Source organism: Erythrolamprus reginae, chromosome 12, assembly GCF_031021105.1.
Source record: "Erythrolamprus reginae isolate rEryReg1 chromosome 12, rEryReg1.hap1, whole genome shotgun sequence".
In the NCBI taxonomy this organism is placed as follows: domain Eukaryota; kingdom Metazoa; phylum Chordata; class Lepidosauria; order Squamata; family Dipsadidae; genus Erythrolamprus; species Erythrolamprus reginae.
In genome coordinates this window covers 5,278,787-5,296,808 of record NC_091961.1, presented here as the reverse complement: position 1 = coordinate 5,296,808, position 18,022 = coordinate 5,278,787, and the positions used below count along the sequence as shown (strand labels likewise).

General features: G+C 41.8%; 1 protein-coding gene across 3 annotated transcripts in view; it reads left to right on the top strand.

The window, feature by feature from the left end:
- The window catches only part of PDLIM2 (PDZ and LIM domain 2), a 79,162-nt gene that overhangs the window by 6,914 nt on the left and 54,226 nt on the right, over window positions 1-18,022 (top strand). For 2 of the 3 annotated variants that reach the window (XM_070765388.1, XM_070765389.1), the window contains exons 2-3: window positions 9,844-9,978; window positions 17,338-17,489. In XM_070765388.1, coding sequence (XP_070621489.1) covers window positions 9,886-9,978; window positions 17,338-17,489 — 245 coding nt within the window. In that variant the 5' untranslated portion in view covers window positions 9,844-9,885. Of the gene's footprint in view, window positions 1-6,836; window positions 6,889-9,843; window positions 9,979-17,337; window positions 17,490-18,022 lie in introns of those variants that run through there. The other variant, XM_070765391.1, reaches the window with a different exon arrangement.

Genomic DNA, 18,022 nt, shown 5'->3' with positions numbered 1-18,022 from the left:
ATAGTTCCTGTGCAGGCGGGGGTTCCAACTTACCGTCGCTACCGGTGCTGATGTGTGCGGAGCGAAATTTGGCTTCTGCGCAGTGGTGAGGCAATAATTTGTTTACCCGAGTGATGGCGTTCGGGGGGGAAACTGTTCTTGTATCTAGCTGTCTCTCCTTGGTCAGTTTCTTTTTGTAGGTAGATACAATTTCCCTATCTATTTACTATTAACGAACATCCATAATGTACTACAGTATTTAATTCTATGTAGAATTAAAAGTCTCAATCTGTATAGTCTCAATGTGTATTCTAGAGTCTCCACGTTTTTTTTATAGTGTGGTGGTGAGGCCTAACTAAGGCTTCACAGCAGTATTTCCCAACCTTGGCAAGGTGAGGCGTAACTAAGGCTTTACAGTAGTGTTTCAGGTGAGGCCTAACTAAGGCTTTACAGTAGTGTTTCAGGTGAGGCCTAACTAAGGCTTTACAGTAGTGTTTCAGGTGAGGCCTAACTAAGGCTTTACAGTAGTGTTTCAGGTGAGGCCTAACTAAGGCTTTACAGTAGTGTTTCAGGTGAGGCCTAACTAAGGCTTTACAGTAGTGTTTCAGGTGAGGCCTAACTAAGGCTTTACAGTAGTGTTTCAGGTGAGGCCTAACTAAGGCTTTACAGTAGTGTTTCAGGTGAGGCCTAACTAAGGCTTTACAGTAGTGTTTCAGGTGAGGCCTAACTAAGGCTTTACAGCAGTGTTTCAGGTGAGGCCTAACTAAGGCTTTACAGCAGTGTTTCAGGTGAGGCCTAACTAAGGCTTTACAGCAGTGTTTCAGGTGAGGCCTAGCTAAGGCTTTACAGCAGTGTTTCAGGTGAGGCCTAGCTAAGGCTTTACAGCAGTGTTTCAGGTGAGGCCTAGCTAAGACTTTACAGCAGTGTTTCAGGTGAGGCCTAGCTAAGGCTTTACAGCAGTGTTTCAGGTGCGGCCTAGTTAAGGCTTTACAGCAGTGTTTCAGGTGAGGCATAGCTAAGGCTTTACAGCAGTGTTTCAGGTGAGGCATAGCTAAGGCTTTACAGCAGTGTTTCAGGTGAGGCATAGCTAAGGCTTTACAGCAGTGTTTCAGATGCGGCCTAACTAAGGCTTTACAGCAGTGTTTCCCAACCTTGGCAGCTGGAAGAGATGTGGACTTCAACTCCCAGAATTCCCCAGCCAGCAAATGCTGGCTGGGGAACTCTGGGAGTTGAAGTCCAGATCTCTTCAAGTTGCCAAGGTTGGGAAACACTGCTTTATAAAGTGATATTAGTACCTCACTTGTTCTTGATTGTATCCCTCTGTTAATGCACAGACGGATATACCACAGAGAACACTGGTGTACTTTGTGTTGCCAATAACATACCCATCATTTGCCCTGCTATTTTTGTCTCCCTCAGGTTTGGGGAGGGGGAGATATTCCTCTCTCTCTTCCCTCCCCCCCCATTAGAGACAGGGGTTATTTGTATTCTCGTCTGGGCTGAGGGGATAGTTTCCTGCTGACAGAAAATAGGAAATTCTCCCTTGAAGGCTGTCTTTGTGTCAAGCTAATTTCTGGCTGGCGGTTACTGGAGAGATTCTGCAGCTGGAAACAGTTTTTGGGGAAGTCGCTCTGCAGCTCTGCGGCTTTGTTTACAACAAAACAGGCCGACAACCCACAACGAAGCAACACTTTGCAGCATCGTAAGCTCCTTAAAACCCACTGAGATATTCCCTTCCCCCTAGGCCTATGCAATTTATGCATGGTATGTTTGTGTGTATGTTTGGTTTTTAAATTAGGGTCTTTTAAATTATTTTAAATATTATTTATTTATTTATTTATTTATTTATTCATTTATTCATTTGTCCAATATACAAATACATAGGAAGAAAAATAGACATGTGTGTTATATGTTGTTTTGCTATTGTTGTTAGCCGCCCCGAATCTACGGAGAGGGGAGGCATACAAATCTAATAAATAAATAAATAAAAATAAATTTTGCAGGCCAACTTTTTTTAAGAAACCTTGTCGTCCACTTCATCGGATGCAGGAACACCCACATATCTGAAGGACGCTGGATATTTTCTTATCTAGTTTTCTCCCCTTAAAGCCTGCATGGTTCTTTTTTTTTTGTAATTTAAAAAAAAAATTCTGCACAATTTCCATATTTATATCAATGCACATACCTTAAAATATATCAATAACATACACAATTATACATTTTTCATCCAATCATTCGTAATCAATATCCTATTTTGCACCTGTTCTTCAGTCTGTTGTTATTCTTTCTTTACACTCCCCTCTCTATCGCCTCTTTCTACCTTCTTACTCTTTCTCTCCACCTTTATTATTGTTATTATTGTTGTTATTATTATTATTATTATTATTATTAATTAGATTTGTATGCCGCCCCTCTCCGAATACTCGAAGCAGCTCACAACAACCCACCTCTGTCATTAGGCATGGGGGAATTGAAATTTCTCTTCCCCCTAGGCTTATAGAATTTATACATGGTATGCTTGTATGTATGAGTGGTTCTTTAAATTGGGGTTTTTTAGATTGTTTTTAATATTAGATTTGTTTACATTGTCCTTTTATATTGTTGTTAGCTGCCCCGAGTCTTCAGAGAGGGGCGGCATACAAATCTAATAAATAAGTAAGTAGGTAGGTAGGTAAGTAAGTAAGTAAGTAAGTAAGTAAGTAAGTAAGTAAGTAAGTAAGTATAAAAACAAATCCCATGATTAAAAACAGAACAGTTAAAACCCTTGATTTAAAAACAATCATATCTTAATCTTCCCTCTTCCCTCCACTCCTTCTCTTCTCCCTTCATCTTCTACTTCCTCTTTTTCCCTCTTTACCTTTCCCTATGGCAGTGGTTCTCAACCTGGGGGTCGGGACCCCTTTGGGGGTCGAATGACCATTTCACGGGGGTTGCCTGAGACCCTGGGAAAAGACAAATTTCTCCTGGTATTAGGAACTAAAGCTTCTATTCTGGCACCTTGGAACATACTTTTACAATCTGACCAATCAGGCGTTTACAAAGGGGGCATCTCTCTGACCTTCCTGCCAATCAGCTCAAAGCTCTTTGGGGAGAATTGGCGCTAGACTTATGGTTGGGGGTCACCACAACATGAGGCACTGTATTAAGGGGTCTCGGCCTTAGAAAGGTTGAGAACCACTGCCCTAAGGGATCCATATCCTGATTCATCTTTTGTTTAACAAACTGATACATTTTTAAACTATCGGCTCTTCTAGATTTGTTATTCTTAAATCATTTCTATAAATACAATTTTTTATTTTGGGTATATGTTATTTATCTAATGCTGTCTCCTCAAAACCTAGTTTTCTCACTTGTGTCTACCACCATTTATTCTCCATTTTCTTCTTTTATAGTCATTTTAGTTGACTGCCCTGCCTGTTGGTGTCTTTAATTTCCATCTAATTCATTCACGTCAATCATGTCAAGGGTTTGAGTTAGAGTTAGGGTGCCTGGCCTCCCCTCGCCTCAAAGAGACACAATTTCCCTATCTATTTACTATTACTCAACATCCAAAATATACTCTTTAATTCTATGTATATACAGTATACCATATGTGTACATACATATTACACACAGGCACACAAAAATATACATTATCTACTATATAAACTGTATGTGTATCTACACACACAGCTCTTCTAAAATTATACACATTCAACCTCATTTACTGAGATAGGAAAAACATACTCAAAGCCCACAAGATTAAAAAAAGAAAATAAATTCTACCGGTTCTGTGTACATGACCGTACCCGTAGGAGCCCATCACTGTGCGAAACAAATATAGAAAACAAGTGTGGAGTCCCTGTGCTAGTCCTAAACTTCTGTCTTCCTTTTCTATCCCTGCCCCCCTCGCCTCCCAAATACTCATATCTTCCTGATGAATGAGAAGTCATTGGAGATGGCCTAAGGCACCAACTGTCTGGTTCTGACATGCCTGTAGAGACTTCGTCTCCCCTCCCTGTATCAATAACTGCCTTTCAATGGGTCCCTTCTTCACTCTTCTAATTAAGGAAACATCTTGGTTTTCTGTTGACCCATTCTTGCCCTTTGCTGATCTTCCGGGTTCTTGAAAATGTCAAGTCTTCCTAGATCAGTGGTTCTTAACCTGGGGGTCAGGACCCCTTTGGGTTGTCAAATAACCGTTTCACAGGGGTAGCCTAAAACCCTGGGAAAAGACAAATTTCCCCTGGTGTTAGGAACTAAAGCTTCTATTCTGGCACCTTGGAATATATCTTTACAATCTGACCAGTCAGGTGTTGACAGTGGGGGTGTCCCTCTGACCTTCCTGCCAATCAGCTTAAAGCTCTGTTGGGAGAATTGGCGCTAGACTTATGGTTGGGGGTCACCACAGCATGAGGAACTGTATTAAGGGGTTCTGGCATTAGAAAGGTTGAGAACCACTGTCCTAGATTTCCTAGATTTGCTCTCTGCCTGACTGTTGCGTTTTTGGGAATCCGAGTGAATGTTACTAAGGGGCAAAATGGAGGGAGGGTGTTGGCGAGGGCTTCTTTTGTGTTTCAAAAATATGTGAAGTTTACAGATAGTTCTCGCTTTAGGACTGCAATTAGTTAAGTGTTGTACCTCATGATTCTTGACCAATGTACACTGAGAGCATATGCACCAAAGACAAATTCCTCGTGTGTCCAATCACACTTGGCCAATAAAGGATTCTATTCTATTCTATTCTAATGTTTTATTCTATTTTCATTTTCTATTCTATTCCTTCTATTCTATTCTTCATTCAAAATTCTATTCTATTCTATTTTCTGTTCTATATTCTATTCTATATTCTATTCTATTTTCATTTTATATTCTATTCTATTCCTTCTATTCTATTCTTCATTCAAAATTCTATTCTATTCTATTTTCTGTTCTATATTCTATTCTATTCTATTTTCATTTTCTATTCTATTCCTTCTATTCTATTCTTCATTCAAAATTATATTCTCATTTTCTATTCTACAGTATATTATTCTATTTTATTCATTCTATTCTATTCTATTTTCATTCTCAATTCTATTCTATTCCTTCTATTCTATTCTTCATTCAAAATTCTATTCTATTTCTATTCTTTTCTATTTTCTGTTTTCTATTTTCTATTCCATTCCATTGGTTTGCCATCACAGGACTAGCACATATGTGCAAGGGGAACCTTTACTTTTAATATCGGAAGGTGTTGGTTGCTTTAGGAATGGTTTTCAACTTTACATGCTTGTTGTTTGATTGCTCCTTTGACTGATATGGGCGAACTTCCATTGCAAATTTGGGGGGGGGGGGAATACCCCTTTGCATAAATACCATTGGAGGAATGCAAACGAATGCTATGATTTCGAATGCAAAGCATTTTGGAGAGATGATGTTTCATGTCTAGTTGCGGAAAGTTCTGTAGAAAAATCAAAGGATTGAACCTCCAAAGGGCAGGTCTTGCATTGCCCAAGGCTTTCAACCAAGCCAAGATAATGTCGCAATTGCTTTTGCTTGGTGGTGTGTATGTGTGTGTGTGTGTTTACGCAGGCATTGTGCTTCTGATTGCGCCGCTATTTATTTCAGTTTGAGCAATTAGGATTGCCATTATTGGAATGAAGGAAGGCCTCATAGTTTTCCTTTCTCTGTTTTCTTATCTCGGGCATCTTCCTAAAAATGTCCTACCTCCTCAGTATCAGGGAGATGACATTCGGTCAAAAACCTTTGAGTACTCATATGAGAAAATGGTTAGCAATTATTTTTATTTTATTATTTTACTGAAGGAGTAGTAGATGCTTGGAACAAACTTCCAACAGACTTTGGCCTGCCACTTAACACAGTGGATGAATTCTATGGTTGTGTCGACATGATATGTTATCTCCAATTAACTCAATCATGGTTACATCAATCCAGTTTTCTGTATTTGCATGACATATTGAGCTATAAGCAGCCTCATGGGCTGAGTGAAGCCAAAAAGCAGTTGGCTACGATGTTTCAGCATGTCATGTCAAGGTAGCTAGACAGTGGCTTATTTAGTAAACCTGATTAAAATAAACTATGGCTTCACAATTTGTAAAATTAGGACTGCTTTCTCCAAAGATATTATTTAATAAAGATATTATTAGATATATAATAAAGATATTATTAGGGGCATACATAAGTGCACTGGTGTGCCTTTCGTCCCCTGTCCAATTGTCTTTCCTTTCTCTCACTTATCATATTATTTTCTTCCTTTCATATATCCTCTCCTCTAAGTTCACTTTACCCTTATATATATTACTACATGTCTATTTTTCTTCCTATGTATTTGTGTATTGGACAAATGAATAAATAAAATAAATAAATATATTATTATATACATCAGCCTTCCCCAACTTTGGAAAGAAAAGTTTCCAGAATTCTAAAAATGTTTTGCTTTCCAGAATTCTAGGAGCATAATATATCCATGTTAGGAAATCTGAGGTTGGTCCATGGCTTGGATAATGCTTCGGCGTTCCCAAATGAGATATTCTGGATCTGCAACTTCTCCAAATCGAGGATGGGTCTTGACTTACCTTTCCAAAATAGCTGTTCACTTTGCTCTCAAGCCCTTATATGTCAGGACCAGTGAGATACCAGTGCAAACTGGACAGGCCACATCACAAAGATGAGGTTGTTGTTTTCTTAAAAATCTGATTAGGATTGTAGAGAGCTTTTTGCACTGAGCTTGTTTCCTGGTTGAGTGATTGTGGCTACCAAAAAGGAACTTGCAGCCCTCATTGATTGGCAGATGTGAATCTGACAGGAAGGCAAATGTTTGACACGCCATGTGGCTCAATAGGATACAACTCATTTCCTAGTTCCCTTTTAGGGGCACCTGAAGAGGCTACGCGAGACGGTAGCAAGGCTTCACAACGTACTCAGGAGGTACTTGAAATACCTGGGGTTTGTAGTATTTGCAAGGGGAGTGGGAATTGTAATTGAAATTGCAGAATGCGCCTGTATGAGATTTAGGGGTTCGGTCCTTGTGAGAAAATGCAAAATTTCATGATGGCGAAGTGGGTACAGGTTGGACATTTTATTTTGTAAAGGGCTATAGAATGCCTTTTTTTAAAAAAAGGTATCGCAACATTTTTTGGAGGAAAAAACAGCTGAAGGGTTTTTTTTAAAATCTTTGTTTTTGTAAGGGAGTGGGGAAAAATTCTTCTTGAATTGTTAGAACACTTTATCCCCACTAGCAAGTATGCTGTATCCCACAATTTTAATGGTTCCATAGTACGGAGGATTTTGTGGCACATTTTTAAAAACATTAAAAAGCCATTTCCTGATAATTAAAGGAAGGAAAGAGCTTTGCCTGTAACTCTTCCAATTCTCTTGGCCCGTTGCTTCCTTCTTCTTTTTTTTAACCCAAACTAGTACTGTATTTTGTGCATTGAGTTAATGTATCACAAAAGACAAAATGTGGGTTTTTTTTTTTTAAATGAAGAATTTATAAGTGGAATTGAGGTTTTGCAAGGCATTTTTCCAATATTTGATACAATGAACCGACAGGGAGAATTGATCTGATTTGAACTTCTGTTTTGTTCTGGTTAGCTTGTTCGTGGGACTTGCAAACTAGATACTCTTGGCTCAATAGGTTGGCTTTGATCTCGTGAGAAGTATAACTGAATTAGAAGCTAACTGTATTAATCTGAAGCGGCTGTCAGTAAAAGTATCTTCTGTTCCTGGCTTCTGTTGGCTTTTAATTTTGGAGAAAACATATGGTGGAGGGCTGATAGTTTCCAAACTACAGTACCATATTGTACATATGTATCCCAGCGGCTGGTCAGGGCTCGCAGAGTTGACCTTCCCCAGGTCCCATCAGCCAAGCAATGCTGGGGGAAGAGCCTTCTCTGTGGTGGCTCTGGCCCTTTGGAATCAACTCGCCCCAGAGATTCACACTGCTCCCACTCTCCTGGCCTTTCGGAAGACATTGAACATTTTTGCCGGCATTCTGCTACAGCCCACATCATGACAGAGATATGGATGAATGTGACTGAATGGTTTTAAGACCTGGTTTTTTTTAGGCTTGTTTAAATTGGATTTTAAGTGTGTTTAGTGGATTTTCGTTTTTTAAATTGGTTTGATTTTGTCTTCGATTTCTACTGTGCTGGGTCTATGTATTTATTCTTTATGTTGTAAGCCGCTCTGAGTCTCCAGAGAAGGGCAGCCTAGAAATCGAAATAACAAATAATAAATAAATATGGAAAAAAGAGAAACTCCTTTGGCATAAATATGCCCGAATCTTCCTAGACAACTTTCATGATTGACCTGGTCTTTTATTGCTGTCAAACTCAATGCGGTTGGATCCGGCATGCAGGGCTGTCCAGGAAAATGGAAGAGGACGGCCTGCGTTGTTTCGGCCTAGTCCACCCAAAGTGGCTTCGGCCCAGTCTACCCAGTGCCAAGAGGAAATATCGTGTCGGGAGTTTGAGGAGTGGCATCAAGATGGCCACACCCATCAGTTGGCCACAGCCAATGAGTGGTGTCAAGATGGCCACGCCCAGGAGTGGTTTTCCCATTTTGCCGCTACTGATTTGCCTCACACAGACTGGGTTCGTGCACGTGGCCATCGTGGGCACATGCGCATCCAGCAGGCAGGTGGGCGCCCGCAAGATTTGGCTTCTGCACATGCGCAGCAAGCGAAATCTTGTGTGAAGACACGAGCGCGAGTGGGATTTCAGCGATTTCCGACGATATTTATTTATTTATTTATTTAGATTTGTATGCCGCTCCTCTCCGCAGACTCGGGGCGGCTCACAACAAAGTGAAAAACAATTTATAACAAATCTAAATTTCTACTAAAAACATTTTAAAAGCTTCCGCATATTCAGCGAGGAAAAAATTGGCAAAAATTGCCAAAATCTCACTCACGTGAACATGTGCAGAAGCCAAATCTCATGCAGGGTCATGCGTGTGTCAGGGACGCACAGCTGCGCATATATCCCGAAAATCGCAACTGGAGCATAGCACCTGACCGTTCCAGTAGCAGCCCATCACTCGTGCCTACCTTCCACACATGCGCCCAGCCTTTTTGCGCATGTGCTTTTTGTGCACGGGTGCCTTCCATATATGTGCCTGGCTTCAAAAACGTCCCTACCAGAACATCATCAAGCTTGGCTGTGTGGGTGGGCACACCCACAATTTATTTTATTTATTTATTTATTTATTTTGTCCAATACACAATAAGGGTTTTAGTGGGTATATATCTATATACACATAGTAAAATACATGATGAAGGTTATAGAGGAGATACTCATAGTAAAATATATCTAAGAAAGAATAGAAAAGAAGGTATAGTAATAGAACATATCAATGAAAGAATAGAAGAAGAGATGTAGGAATAGAAGAAAGGTATAGGAGATATAGGAGAGCAATAGGACAGGGGACGGAAGGCACTCTAGTGCACTTGTACTCACCCCTTACTGGCCTCTTAGGAATCTGGATAGGTCAACCGTGGATAATCTAAGGGTAAAGTGTTGGGGGTTTGGGGATGACACTATGGAGTCCGGTAATGAGTTCCACGCTTCGACAACTCGATTGTTAAAGTCATATTTTTTACAGTCAAGTTTGGAGCGGTTAATATTAAGTTTAAATCTGTTGTGTGCTCTTGTGTTGTTGTGGTTGAAGCTGAAGTAGTCGCCGACAGGCAGGACGTTGCAGCATATGAGAACAGATTTCAGCGGACTGAATACCACCTCTGGCCACACCCACCCTGTTGGCCAGCCCCACCCAAAGTTAACCACAGCTCTGAAATTGAGTTTGACACCCCTGTGTTATTGCATGCTTTACATGGAAATATTTTTCTGCCTTCAGTTCTTACGTCTTCCTTTCTTTCTTCAGGCCTGCAGGTGCTGTGGTCACCTTTCCTCTAGCGGAGCTGCCATGTCGGTGAGCGTGAATCTGACCGGCCCAGCTCCCTGGGGGTTCCGGATTACGGGAGGCAGAGATTTCAGAAAACCCATCACCGTATCCAAGGTAAGCACAACAACCCTACAGCTAAAATCCTGAGTCAGGGATGGATTCTAATCAGGCGGGGGTTCCTCTTCACCGGCGCTACCAGAGCACTCTCGGCGATTGGTGTGGGTGCACGCGCATCCACGTGAGATTCGGTTTCTGCACATGCGCCGGAAGCTAAATCTTGTGTGAGGACATATGTGTGAGCAAGATTTCCGCAATTTCTGCAGATGCACAGAAGCAAAATACCTGCGAAAATCACCGAAATTTCACTTGCACGCACACATGTCCTCACATGAGATTTCCGGCTCATGCGATGAATTTAAATCTTGTGCTGACGCACGCACCTGCCTGCCAGTCAGCTGGAGCTGTGTGCACAGCTCCATTTTCGCTACCAGGACGATGTTCCCATTCCAGGTGCTAACTTAGCACCAGTTCGCTTCTTCCTGTGTTGTGTGGCGGCGCACGCATGTGCGAAAAACAAGATGGCACCACCTATGATGCCGCTGAGGGACCTGGTTCGGGGGTGTGGCCAGACGGTCATCACTCCCAGTTCAGTGAGAGTGGGGAAATTCCCGCTACTAGTTCTATAGAATTGTTCCAAACCTGGAGCAATCCATCTCTGGTCTAAGCCGTGATTGGCTACCAAATTTTTTACTCCCACACTGTAGGTGTGGCTTATGCATTTTCTTTCAACATCTTTCAGTGCAAATTGGGTGCTCTGGGGTGGAGCTCCAATTTCGCTACCCCACTGCGTCCCTCCCTGTCCAGGCAGTAGCCCACCTCTGGGTCTAAGTATTTAACTTTGGGACACAAATGGAATTCTAATGTTCATTAAAAATCTGATATGGGTCCACACTGTTTTCCTGCTGGCCTTCCATATTATGCAAACAATTCTAGCTTCTGAACTCTGAGAAATATCCTTTATGGGGAAATTCTGTCTGCGTAACTTTATTCACCCATTTTCTGAGTTCGCACCAGGCATTGAATCATCCTTAAACTTGATGCACTTTTGTCTGAAAATTCATATCTTCCATATCCACCGTCTCTGCTCTGCCCCCACCATTTGTAGGACTTGACCTAGATTGAAAGGAAATAAAAAGCTTTCTACCCAGCCGTAGCACGCAAAAACTCCATTTGTTTCCTGAATAATTCTTATCTCCAGCCCAGTGTTTCTCAACCTTGCCAACTTTAAGTAGTGTGGACTTCCACTTCCAGGATTCCCCATTGTGGTGGCTGGGAAATTATAGGAGTTGAAGTTAAATTTGTCAAGGTTGAGAAAGAAACATGATCTCAGGGACCGCCTTCTGCTGCACGAATCCCAGCGACCAGTTAGGTCCCACAGAGTGGGCCTTCTCCGGGTCCCGTCAACTAAACAATGTCGTTTGGCGGGACCCAGGGGAAGAGCCTTCTCTGTGGCAGCCCCGGCCCTTTGGAACCAACTCCCCCCGGAGATTAGAATTGCCCCCACCCTCCTCGCCTTTCGTAAACTTCTTAAAACCCATCTCTGCCGTCAGGCATGGGGGAACTGAGATATTCTTCCCCCCTAGGCCTTTACAATTTACACATGGTATGTCTGTATGTATGTTTGGTTTTTATAATAAGGGTGTTTTTTTAGTTATTTTAGTATTGGATTGGATTGTTACATATTGTTTTTATCATTGTTGTTAGCCGCCTCGAGTCTACGGAGAGGGGTGGCATACAAATCCAATAAACAAACAAACAAACAAACAAACAAACAAACAAATAAAATAAATGATGGCACAGTGGTTAAAATGCAGTACTGCAAGCTACTTCTGCTGACTGCTGGCTGCTAGTACCTTGGCAATTTGATTCTCACTAGCTTAAGGTGGACTCAGCCTTCCATCCTTCTGAGGTTGGTAAAATTAGAACCCTGATTGTTGGGGGCAACAGACTGACTCTATAAACCGCTTAGAGAGGGCTGTAAAAGCACTGTGAAGTGGCTGGTTTCCTGTATCAGTTATGCCATGGAATCATAGTTTACAAACTCTGCCAACTATAGCTATTTATAACCCCTTTGTCCTTGGTCAGAAATCACAATAAGCTAGAAGCCATGATTTCCAACTATGAATGGCTGGACCTACATAACTTATTAAGCCCAAACTAAATATGTTGCATTATGGATGTTCATTCCTATCACCCATTTCCTCCCATGTTGACTGTGTGACTGTAACTTGTTGCTTATATCCTAAGATTTTTATTAATATTGCTTCTTCATTGCTTATTTGACCCCTATGACAATCATTAAGTGTCGTACCACATGATTCTTGACAAATGTATATTTTATTTTATGTACGCTGAGAGCATATTTTTATTTATTTATTTATTGATTGATTGATTGGATTTGTATGCCGCCCCTCTCCATAGACTCGGTTCGGCTACATATGCACCAAGACAAATTCCTTGTGTGTCCAATCACACTTGGCCAATAAAATTCTATTCTAGTCTATTCTATTCTATGATATGTAAACCGAACACGTGTATAATGCTAAAGCCAAAAAGAGATAGAGAGAAGAAGAAGAAGATAGAACTGGTGAGTGCAAATGTTGTGGTGCCATTAACCACAGACCTAGATTTTGGTGGAACTCGCAGTTGGAAGTTCTAGCGAGCCTTCATCCAAGACAGAGCTGTCAAATTCTCTGTAGACAACAACATTCTTTTGCTAGGAGCTCCGAATGGAATTTCCTAGCGAGAGGTGAACGAGAAGAGCTCGACTTGCTTGGCAGTTCCCTGCAACTGAATGTTTGTGGGATTTGGGCAGGACATCCTGGAATGCTGTACATTTCTTGCGTCTCCAGGGGATTCCAGGGGATTCCAAATTTGGCTGGGCCAAAGACACACTTGGGCGTTGAGCCAAGTGTGACCTTTCAGTCTAACGGAGAGAACAGATCCTGTCCATCATCAGCCTGCTTCTGCTTACAAAATTATTATTTTTATTTATTTACTTTATTTATTTGTTTTGTCAAGTACATATGGGAGGTATGTAAAGATGTAATAATAGTCATATACATGATACTAATAAAAAAAATAAAAGAAACATTAGGACAGGGGACAGAAGGCACGCTGGTGCACTTATACACGCCTCTTCCTGACCTCTTAGGAATTGGGAGAGGTCAACAGTGGATAGCCTAAGGGTAAGGTTTTGGGGGTTAGGAGATGATACTACAGAGTCTGGTAGTGAGTTCCATGCATCAACTACTCGGTTACTAAAATCGTATTTCCTGCAGTCGAATTTGGAGCGGTTTACTTTAGGTTTGTATCTGTTGTGTGCCCGTGTGTTGTTGTGGTTGAAGCTGAAGTAGTTGTTGACAGGAAGGATGTTGTAGCATATGATTTTATGGGCTATGTTTCGATCATGTTTAAGGAGACATAGTTCTAAGCTTTCCAAACTTAGGATTGTAAGTCTAGTTTCGTAGGGTATTCGATTGCAAGTGGAGGAGTAAAGGGCTCTTCTGGTAAAGTACCTCTAGAAAGCCAGTATTTGTCTAGAAAAAGTATTTCTCTAGAAAACCAATACAAAAAGTATTTGTCTAGATCAGTGTTTCCCAACCTTGGCAGCTTGAAGATATCTGGACGTCAACACCCAGAATTCCCCAGCCAGCATTCTGGGAGTTGAAGTCCAAATATCTTCAACTTGCCAAGGTTGGGAAACACTGATCTAGAAAACCAGCAAAGAGAGAGGATGCTTTAAAAATAAACCTTTTGTATTTCCTGCTCCTGTTGTCTTCAAAAATGCTCTTTGTGTGTGAAGATCAGTCAAGAGGTTCAAGCGAGTTAGATCTGACTCACCCCGGGCTACTTGACCTGGCGATTAAATTTTCTCCTTTCTTGCTGGAAGTCTGAACTCTGTGAAAGAACAGAGCAGCTTTGTGTGAAGCCCAATCTAGTCTCCTCTTGATGTGCTACAGCTCATAGAAATTTCAAGCCAGAGGCCATGCACATATGGGCACCACATTCTTGGTCCCAGAGATGAATGCGTGGCCTGCTAGCTTCTCCTGATGTTGCTGGGGAACACAGGGAAGAAAAACTCGAAATAGAATATATCCTATGAGACTAGACTTTCAAAACTGGGCCTAGAAAGCTTAGACCTAAGACACCTTAAACAAGATCTAAGTATTGCCCACAAGATCATATGCTGCAACGTCCTGCCTGTCGGCGACTACTTCAGCTTCAACCACAACAACACAAGAGCACACAATAGATTTAAAGTTAATATTAACCGCTCCAAACGTGACTGTAAAAAATATGACTTCAGTAACCGAGTTGTTGAAGCGTGGAACTCATTACCGGACTCCATAGTGTCATCCCCAAACCCCCAACACTTTACCCTTGGATTATCTACGGTTGACCTATCCAGATTCCTAAGAGGTCAGTAAGGGGCGAGTACAAGTGCACTAGAGTGCCTTCAGTCCCCTGTCCTATTGCTCTCCTATATCTCCTATACCTTTCTTCTATTCCTATATCTCTTCTTCTATTCTTTCATTGATATGTTTTACTATGAGTATATCCTCTATAACCTTCATTATGTATTTTACTCTGTGTATATCCACTAAAACCCTAATTGTGTATTGGACAAAATCAATCAATAAATACATGGGATGGGGGAAAACAAATGCATGTTGCCAGGAGAAATAAAAAGTCCTTCAAAAGGAGCTTTTGTTTTATGCTTTGCGAATTTAGTTCTAGACATGTTGGGGGGGGGGGAGTCAATCAGAAATACCTAATTAAACGTAGAGTTATAAAACCATTAATACATCCAAATGGAGGGATTCTTGGAGGAGTCTAAAGGTGTTGGCTTATGGCAACCGGACCAATCTTTGTTAACAAGATTGGATGGTTGAGTTTTGTTTTGTTTTAAAATATATTTTTATTACAACAACAACAACAACAAATACTTAAAGAAAAAGTGCCCAACACCAATAAACCCCACCACCATTTAGGGGGTTAAATTATGTGCAAGAAGTTTCAATTTCTTCCTTAGCTCCGGTTTACATTTCTTTACCTACAAAAAGTGATTGGAATTTATTTTTCACATTGTCGTCATAAATTCTACTTAAGATATAATTTTTCACCTTATTCCATCGTGCCATCAGCTTCTCCAATTTATTTTCATCAAAGTTATTTAATTTTATTTCCATAATTTCGAAGTGGATGTTGTCCACCATGTACCAGTACCAATTCTGGATTGTCCATTTATTTCTATCCTTCCATCCTAATACCACTACTGCTTGAGCGCTTTCCAATGGTTGAGTTTTGGATGATTGAGCTTGGATGATTGAGTCCTCCTTAAAAGACTCTTGAAGGAGATGATTTAGCCCACACCAACCTGTTTTGCCCAAAATAAGGCATCCCCTGATATTAAGCCCAACCGGACTTTTGAGTGCATGGCAATAAGGCCAAGGGCTTATTTCAGGGTTCAATATATATATATAAGACAGGGTCTTATTTTTGGGGAAACACAATACTACCATATTTTTGGAGCATAAGACTCACTGGAGTATAAGACAAACCTTAGTTTTGGGGGATGAAAATAGGTGAAAAAACTCTACGTACCAGGTATCTGGCTAGCATCCTTAGTCTGTTCAGCTTCAGCACATTATTTTATCCCCTGGTTAGGGCTGAAAAGGCCTTTTTCAGAGGGAGTAGATTGAAAATAAGCCTGCAAAGACTTAGGGCAGGAAAAACTGCTTTGGAGGGTGTAGAATTTTTTTTTAAAATGCAGCAAATTAGGAAGATCGGAATGAAAACAAGCCTGCAAAGATTTAGGATTGGAAAAAAAAACTTCTTGGAGGGAATAGGAAGCTGGGAAGATCGTTAGCATCTAGATAGGGCTGGGGGAAAAAAGCTTTAAAAAAAGAGCTACATTTGAAGTACAGTGATCCCCCGAGTTTCGCGATCCCGATCATTGCGAATCGCTATATCGCGATTTTTCCACCCGATGACATCACTCCCTTCCTTTCTCATCTTTCTTTCTCTCTCTCTTTCTCTATCTTGCTTCTTCCTCTCTCACACTCTCTTCCTCCCTCTCTCATCTCTTTCTTTCCTTCTCTCTCTTTCTCTATCTCTCCCCCTCTTGCTCTCGAGCGGCAAGCGAGCAGCCGGGCGGGCGGGCGAATGGGCAAGCGGCAAGCGGCAAGCGAGCAGCCGGGCGGGTGGGCGAACGGGCAAGCGGCAAGCGGCAAGCGAGCCTGGGCAACGGGGAAACCCCATCTTCGGCTCCTCGCTGCTGCCGCGCTGTGGAGCAGATCAGCTGTTGGGCGGCCGAAGGGTCTTCCCCGCCGCCCACACGCAAACTCCACCATCTGCGCATGTGTGGCCATGGAAAAAGGGGCGCGCATGCGCAGATGGTGTTTTTACTTCCGTGCCGCTACATCGCGAGTTATCGATTATCGCGAGGGGTCTTGGAACGGAACCCTCGCGATAATCGGGGGATCACTGTATAAGATGCATCGAAACTTTCATCCTCTTTTAGGAAGGAAAAAGGTGCGTCTTATACTCCGAGAAATACAGTAATTAATCCTGAGAAATACTTAGTATAGAATAGATCCTTGTCTGGATAGTGGAAAGATATCCTTGTTTTGGATGCTGGAGAGGGTCATGTTTGATTAAATAAAAGAGAGTGAATATTCTGTTTCCCTTGGTTATAACAATAATGTCAATTTTCGTGGCTTTAAGATGTGTGGATTTCGATTCCCAGAATTCCTCAACCAACAAGCAGGAGTTGAAATCCACATGCCGTAAAGTCGCTAAGATTGGGAACCACTGGACTATTGGGAAATACAATATCGTCCTTACATTCTGCCTTTGATACGGTTAAGAAAATAGAATAGAATTGAATTCTTTATTGGCCAACTGTGATTGGACACACAAGGTATTTGTCTTTTAAAAATTATTATTATTATTATTATTTATTAGATTTGTATGCCGCCCCACTGCGTAGACTCGGGGCGGCTTTGGTGCAGATGCTCTCAGTGTACATAAAAGAAAAGATATGTTTGTCATAAGGTACAACTTATTTGTCATAGGCTATAAATAAGCAATCAGGAAACAATCAATATTAATATAAATCATAAGGATACAAGCAACAAGTTACAGTCCTAAGTGGGAGGAGCTGGGTGTTAGGAATTATGAGAAAAACTAGTAGTAATAGTAATGTAGCTTTCGTGAATAGTTTGACAGTGTTGAGGGAATTATTTGTTTAGCAGAGTGATGGCATTCGGGGAAAAACTGTTCTTGTATCTAGTTGTCTTGGTATGCAGTGTTCTATAACAACGTTTTGAGGGTAGGTGTTGAAATAGGAATGTATTTTGCAACAAACACATTTCAATTGTGGATTTCTTTGCTTTGTGCTACCCACAGGTGATAGAGCATGGCAAAGCAGCCCTGGGTGACCTTCGACCTGGAGACGTCATCATTTCCATCAATGGGGAGAATACTTCTGAGATGCTGAATGTGGAGGCACAAAACAAGATAAAACAGAGCCTGGGGCAGCTGCAATTGCAAGTGGACAGGTGAGGTTATCAGAAGTGAAAGACTATACAATGGTACCTCTACTTACGAATTAATTCGTTCCGTGACCAGGTTCTTAAGTAGAAAAGTTTGTAAGAAGAAGGAATTTTTCACATAGGAATCAAAAGTAAAAGCAAATAATGTGTGCGATTGGGGAAACCACAGGGAGAGTGGAGGCTCTGTTTCCTTCTAGGAGATTCCTAGAGAGGCCCCACGGAGACTTCTCCCTGCCTTTTCCGGCCCTGTTTCCTCCCAGGAGATTCCTAGAGAGGCCCCACGGAGGCTTCCCCCTGCCTTTTCCAGCCCTGTTTCCTCCCAGGAGATTCCTAGAGAGGCCCCGCGGAGGCTTCCCCCTGCCTTTTCCGGCCCTGTTTCCTCCCAGGAGATTCCTAGAGAGGCCCCGCGGAGGCTTCCCCCTGCCTTTTCCGGCCCTGTTTCCTCCCAGGAGATTCCTAGAGAGGCCCCGCGGAGGCTTCTCCCTGCCTTTTCCGGCCCTGTTTCCTCCCAGGAGATTCCTAGAGAGGCCCCACGGAGG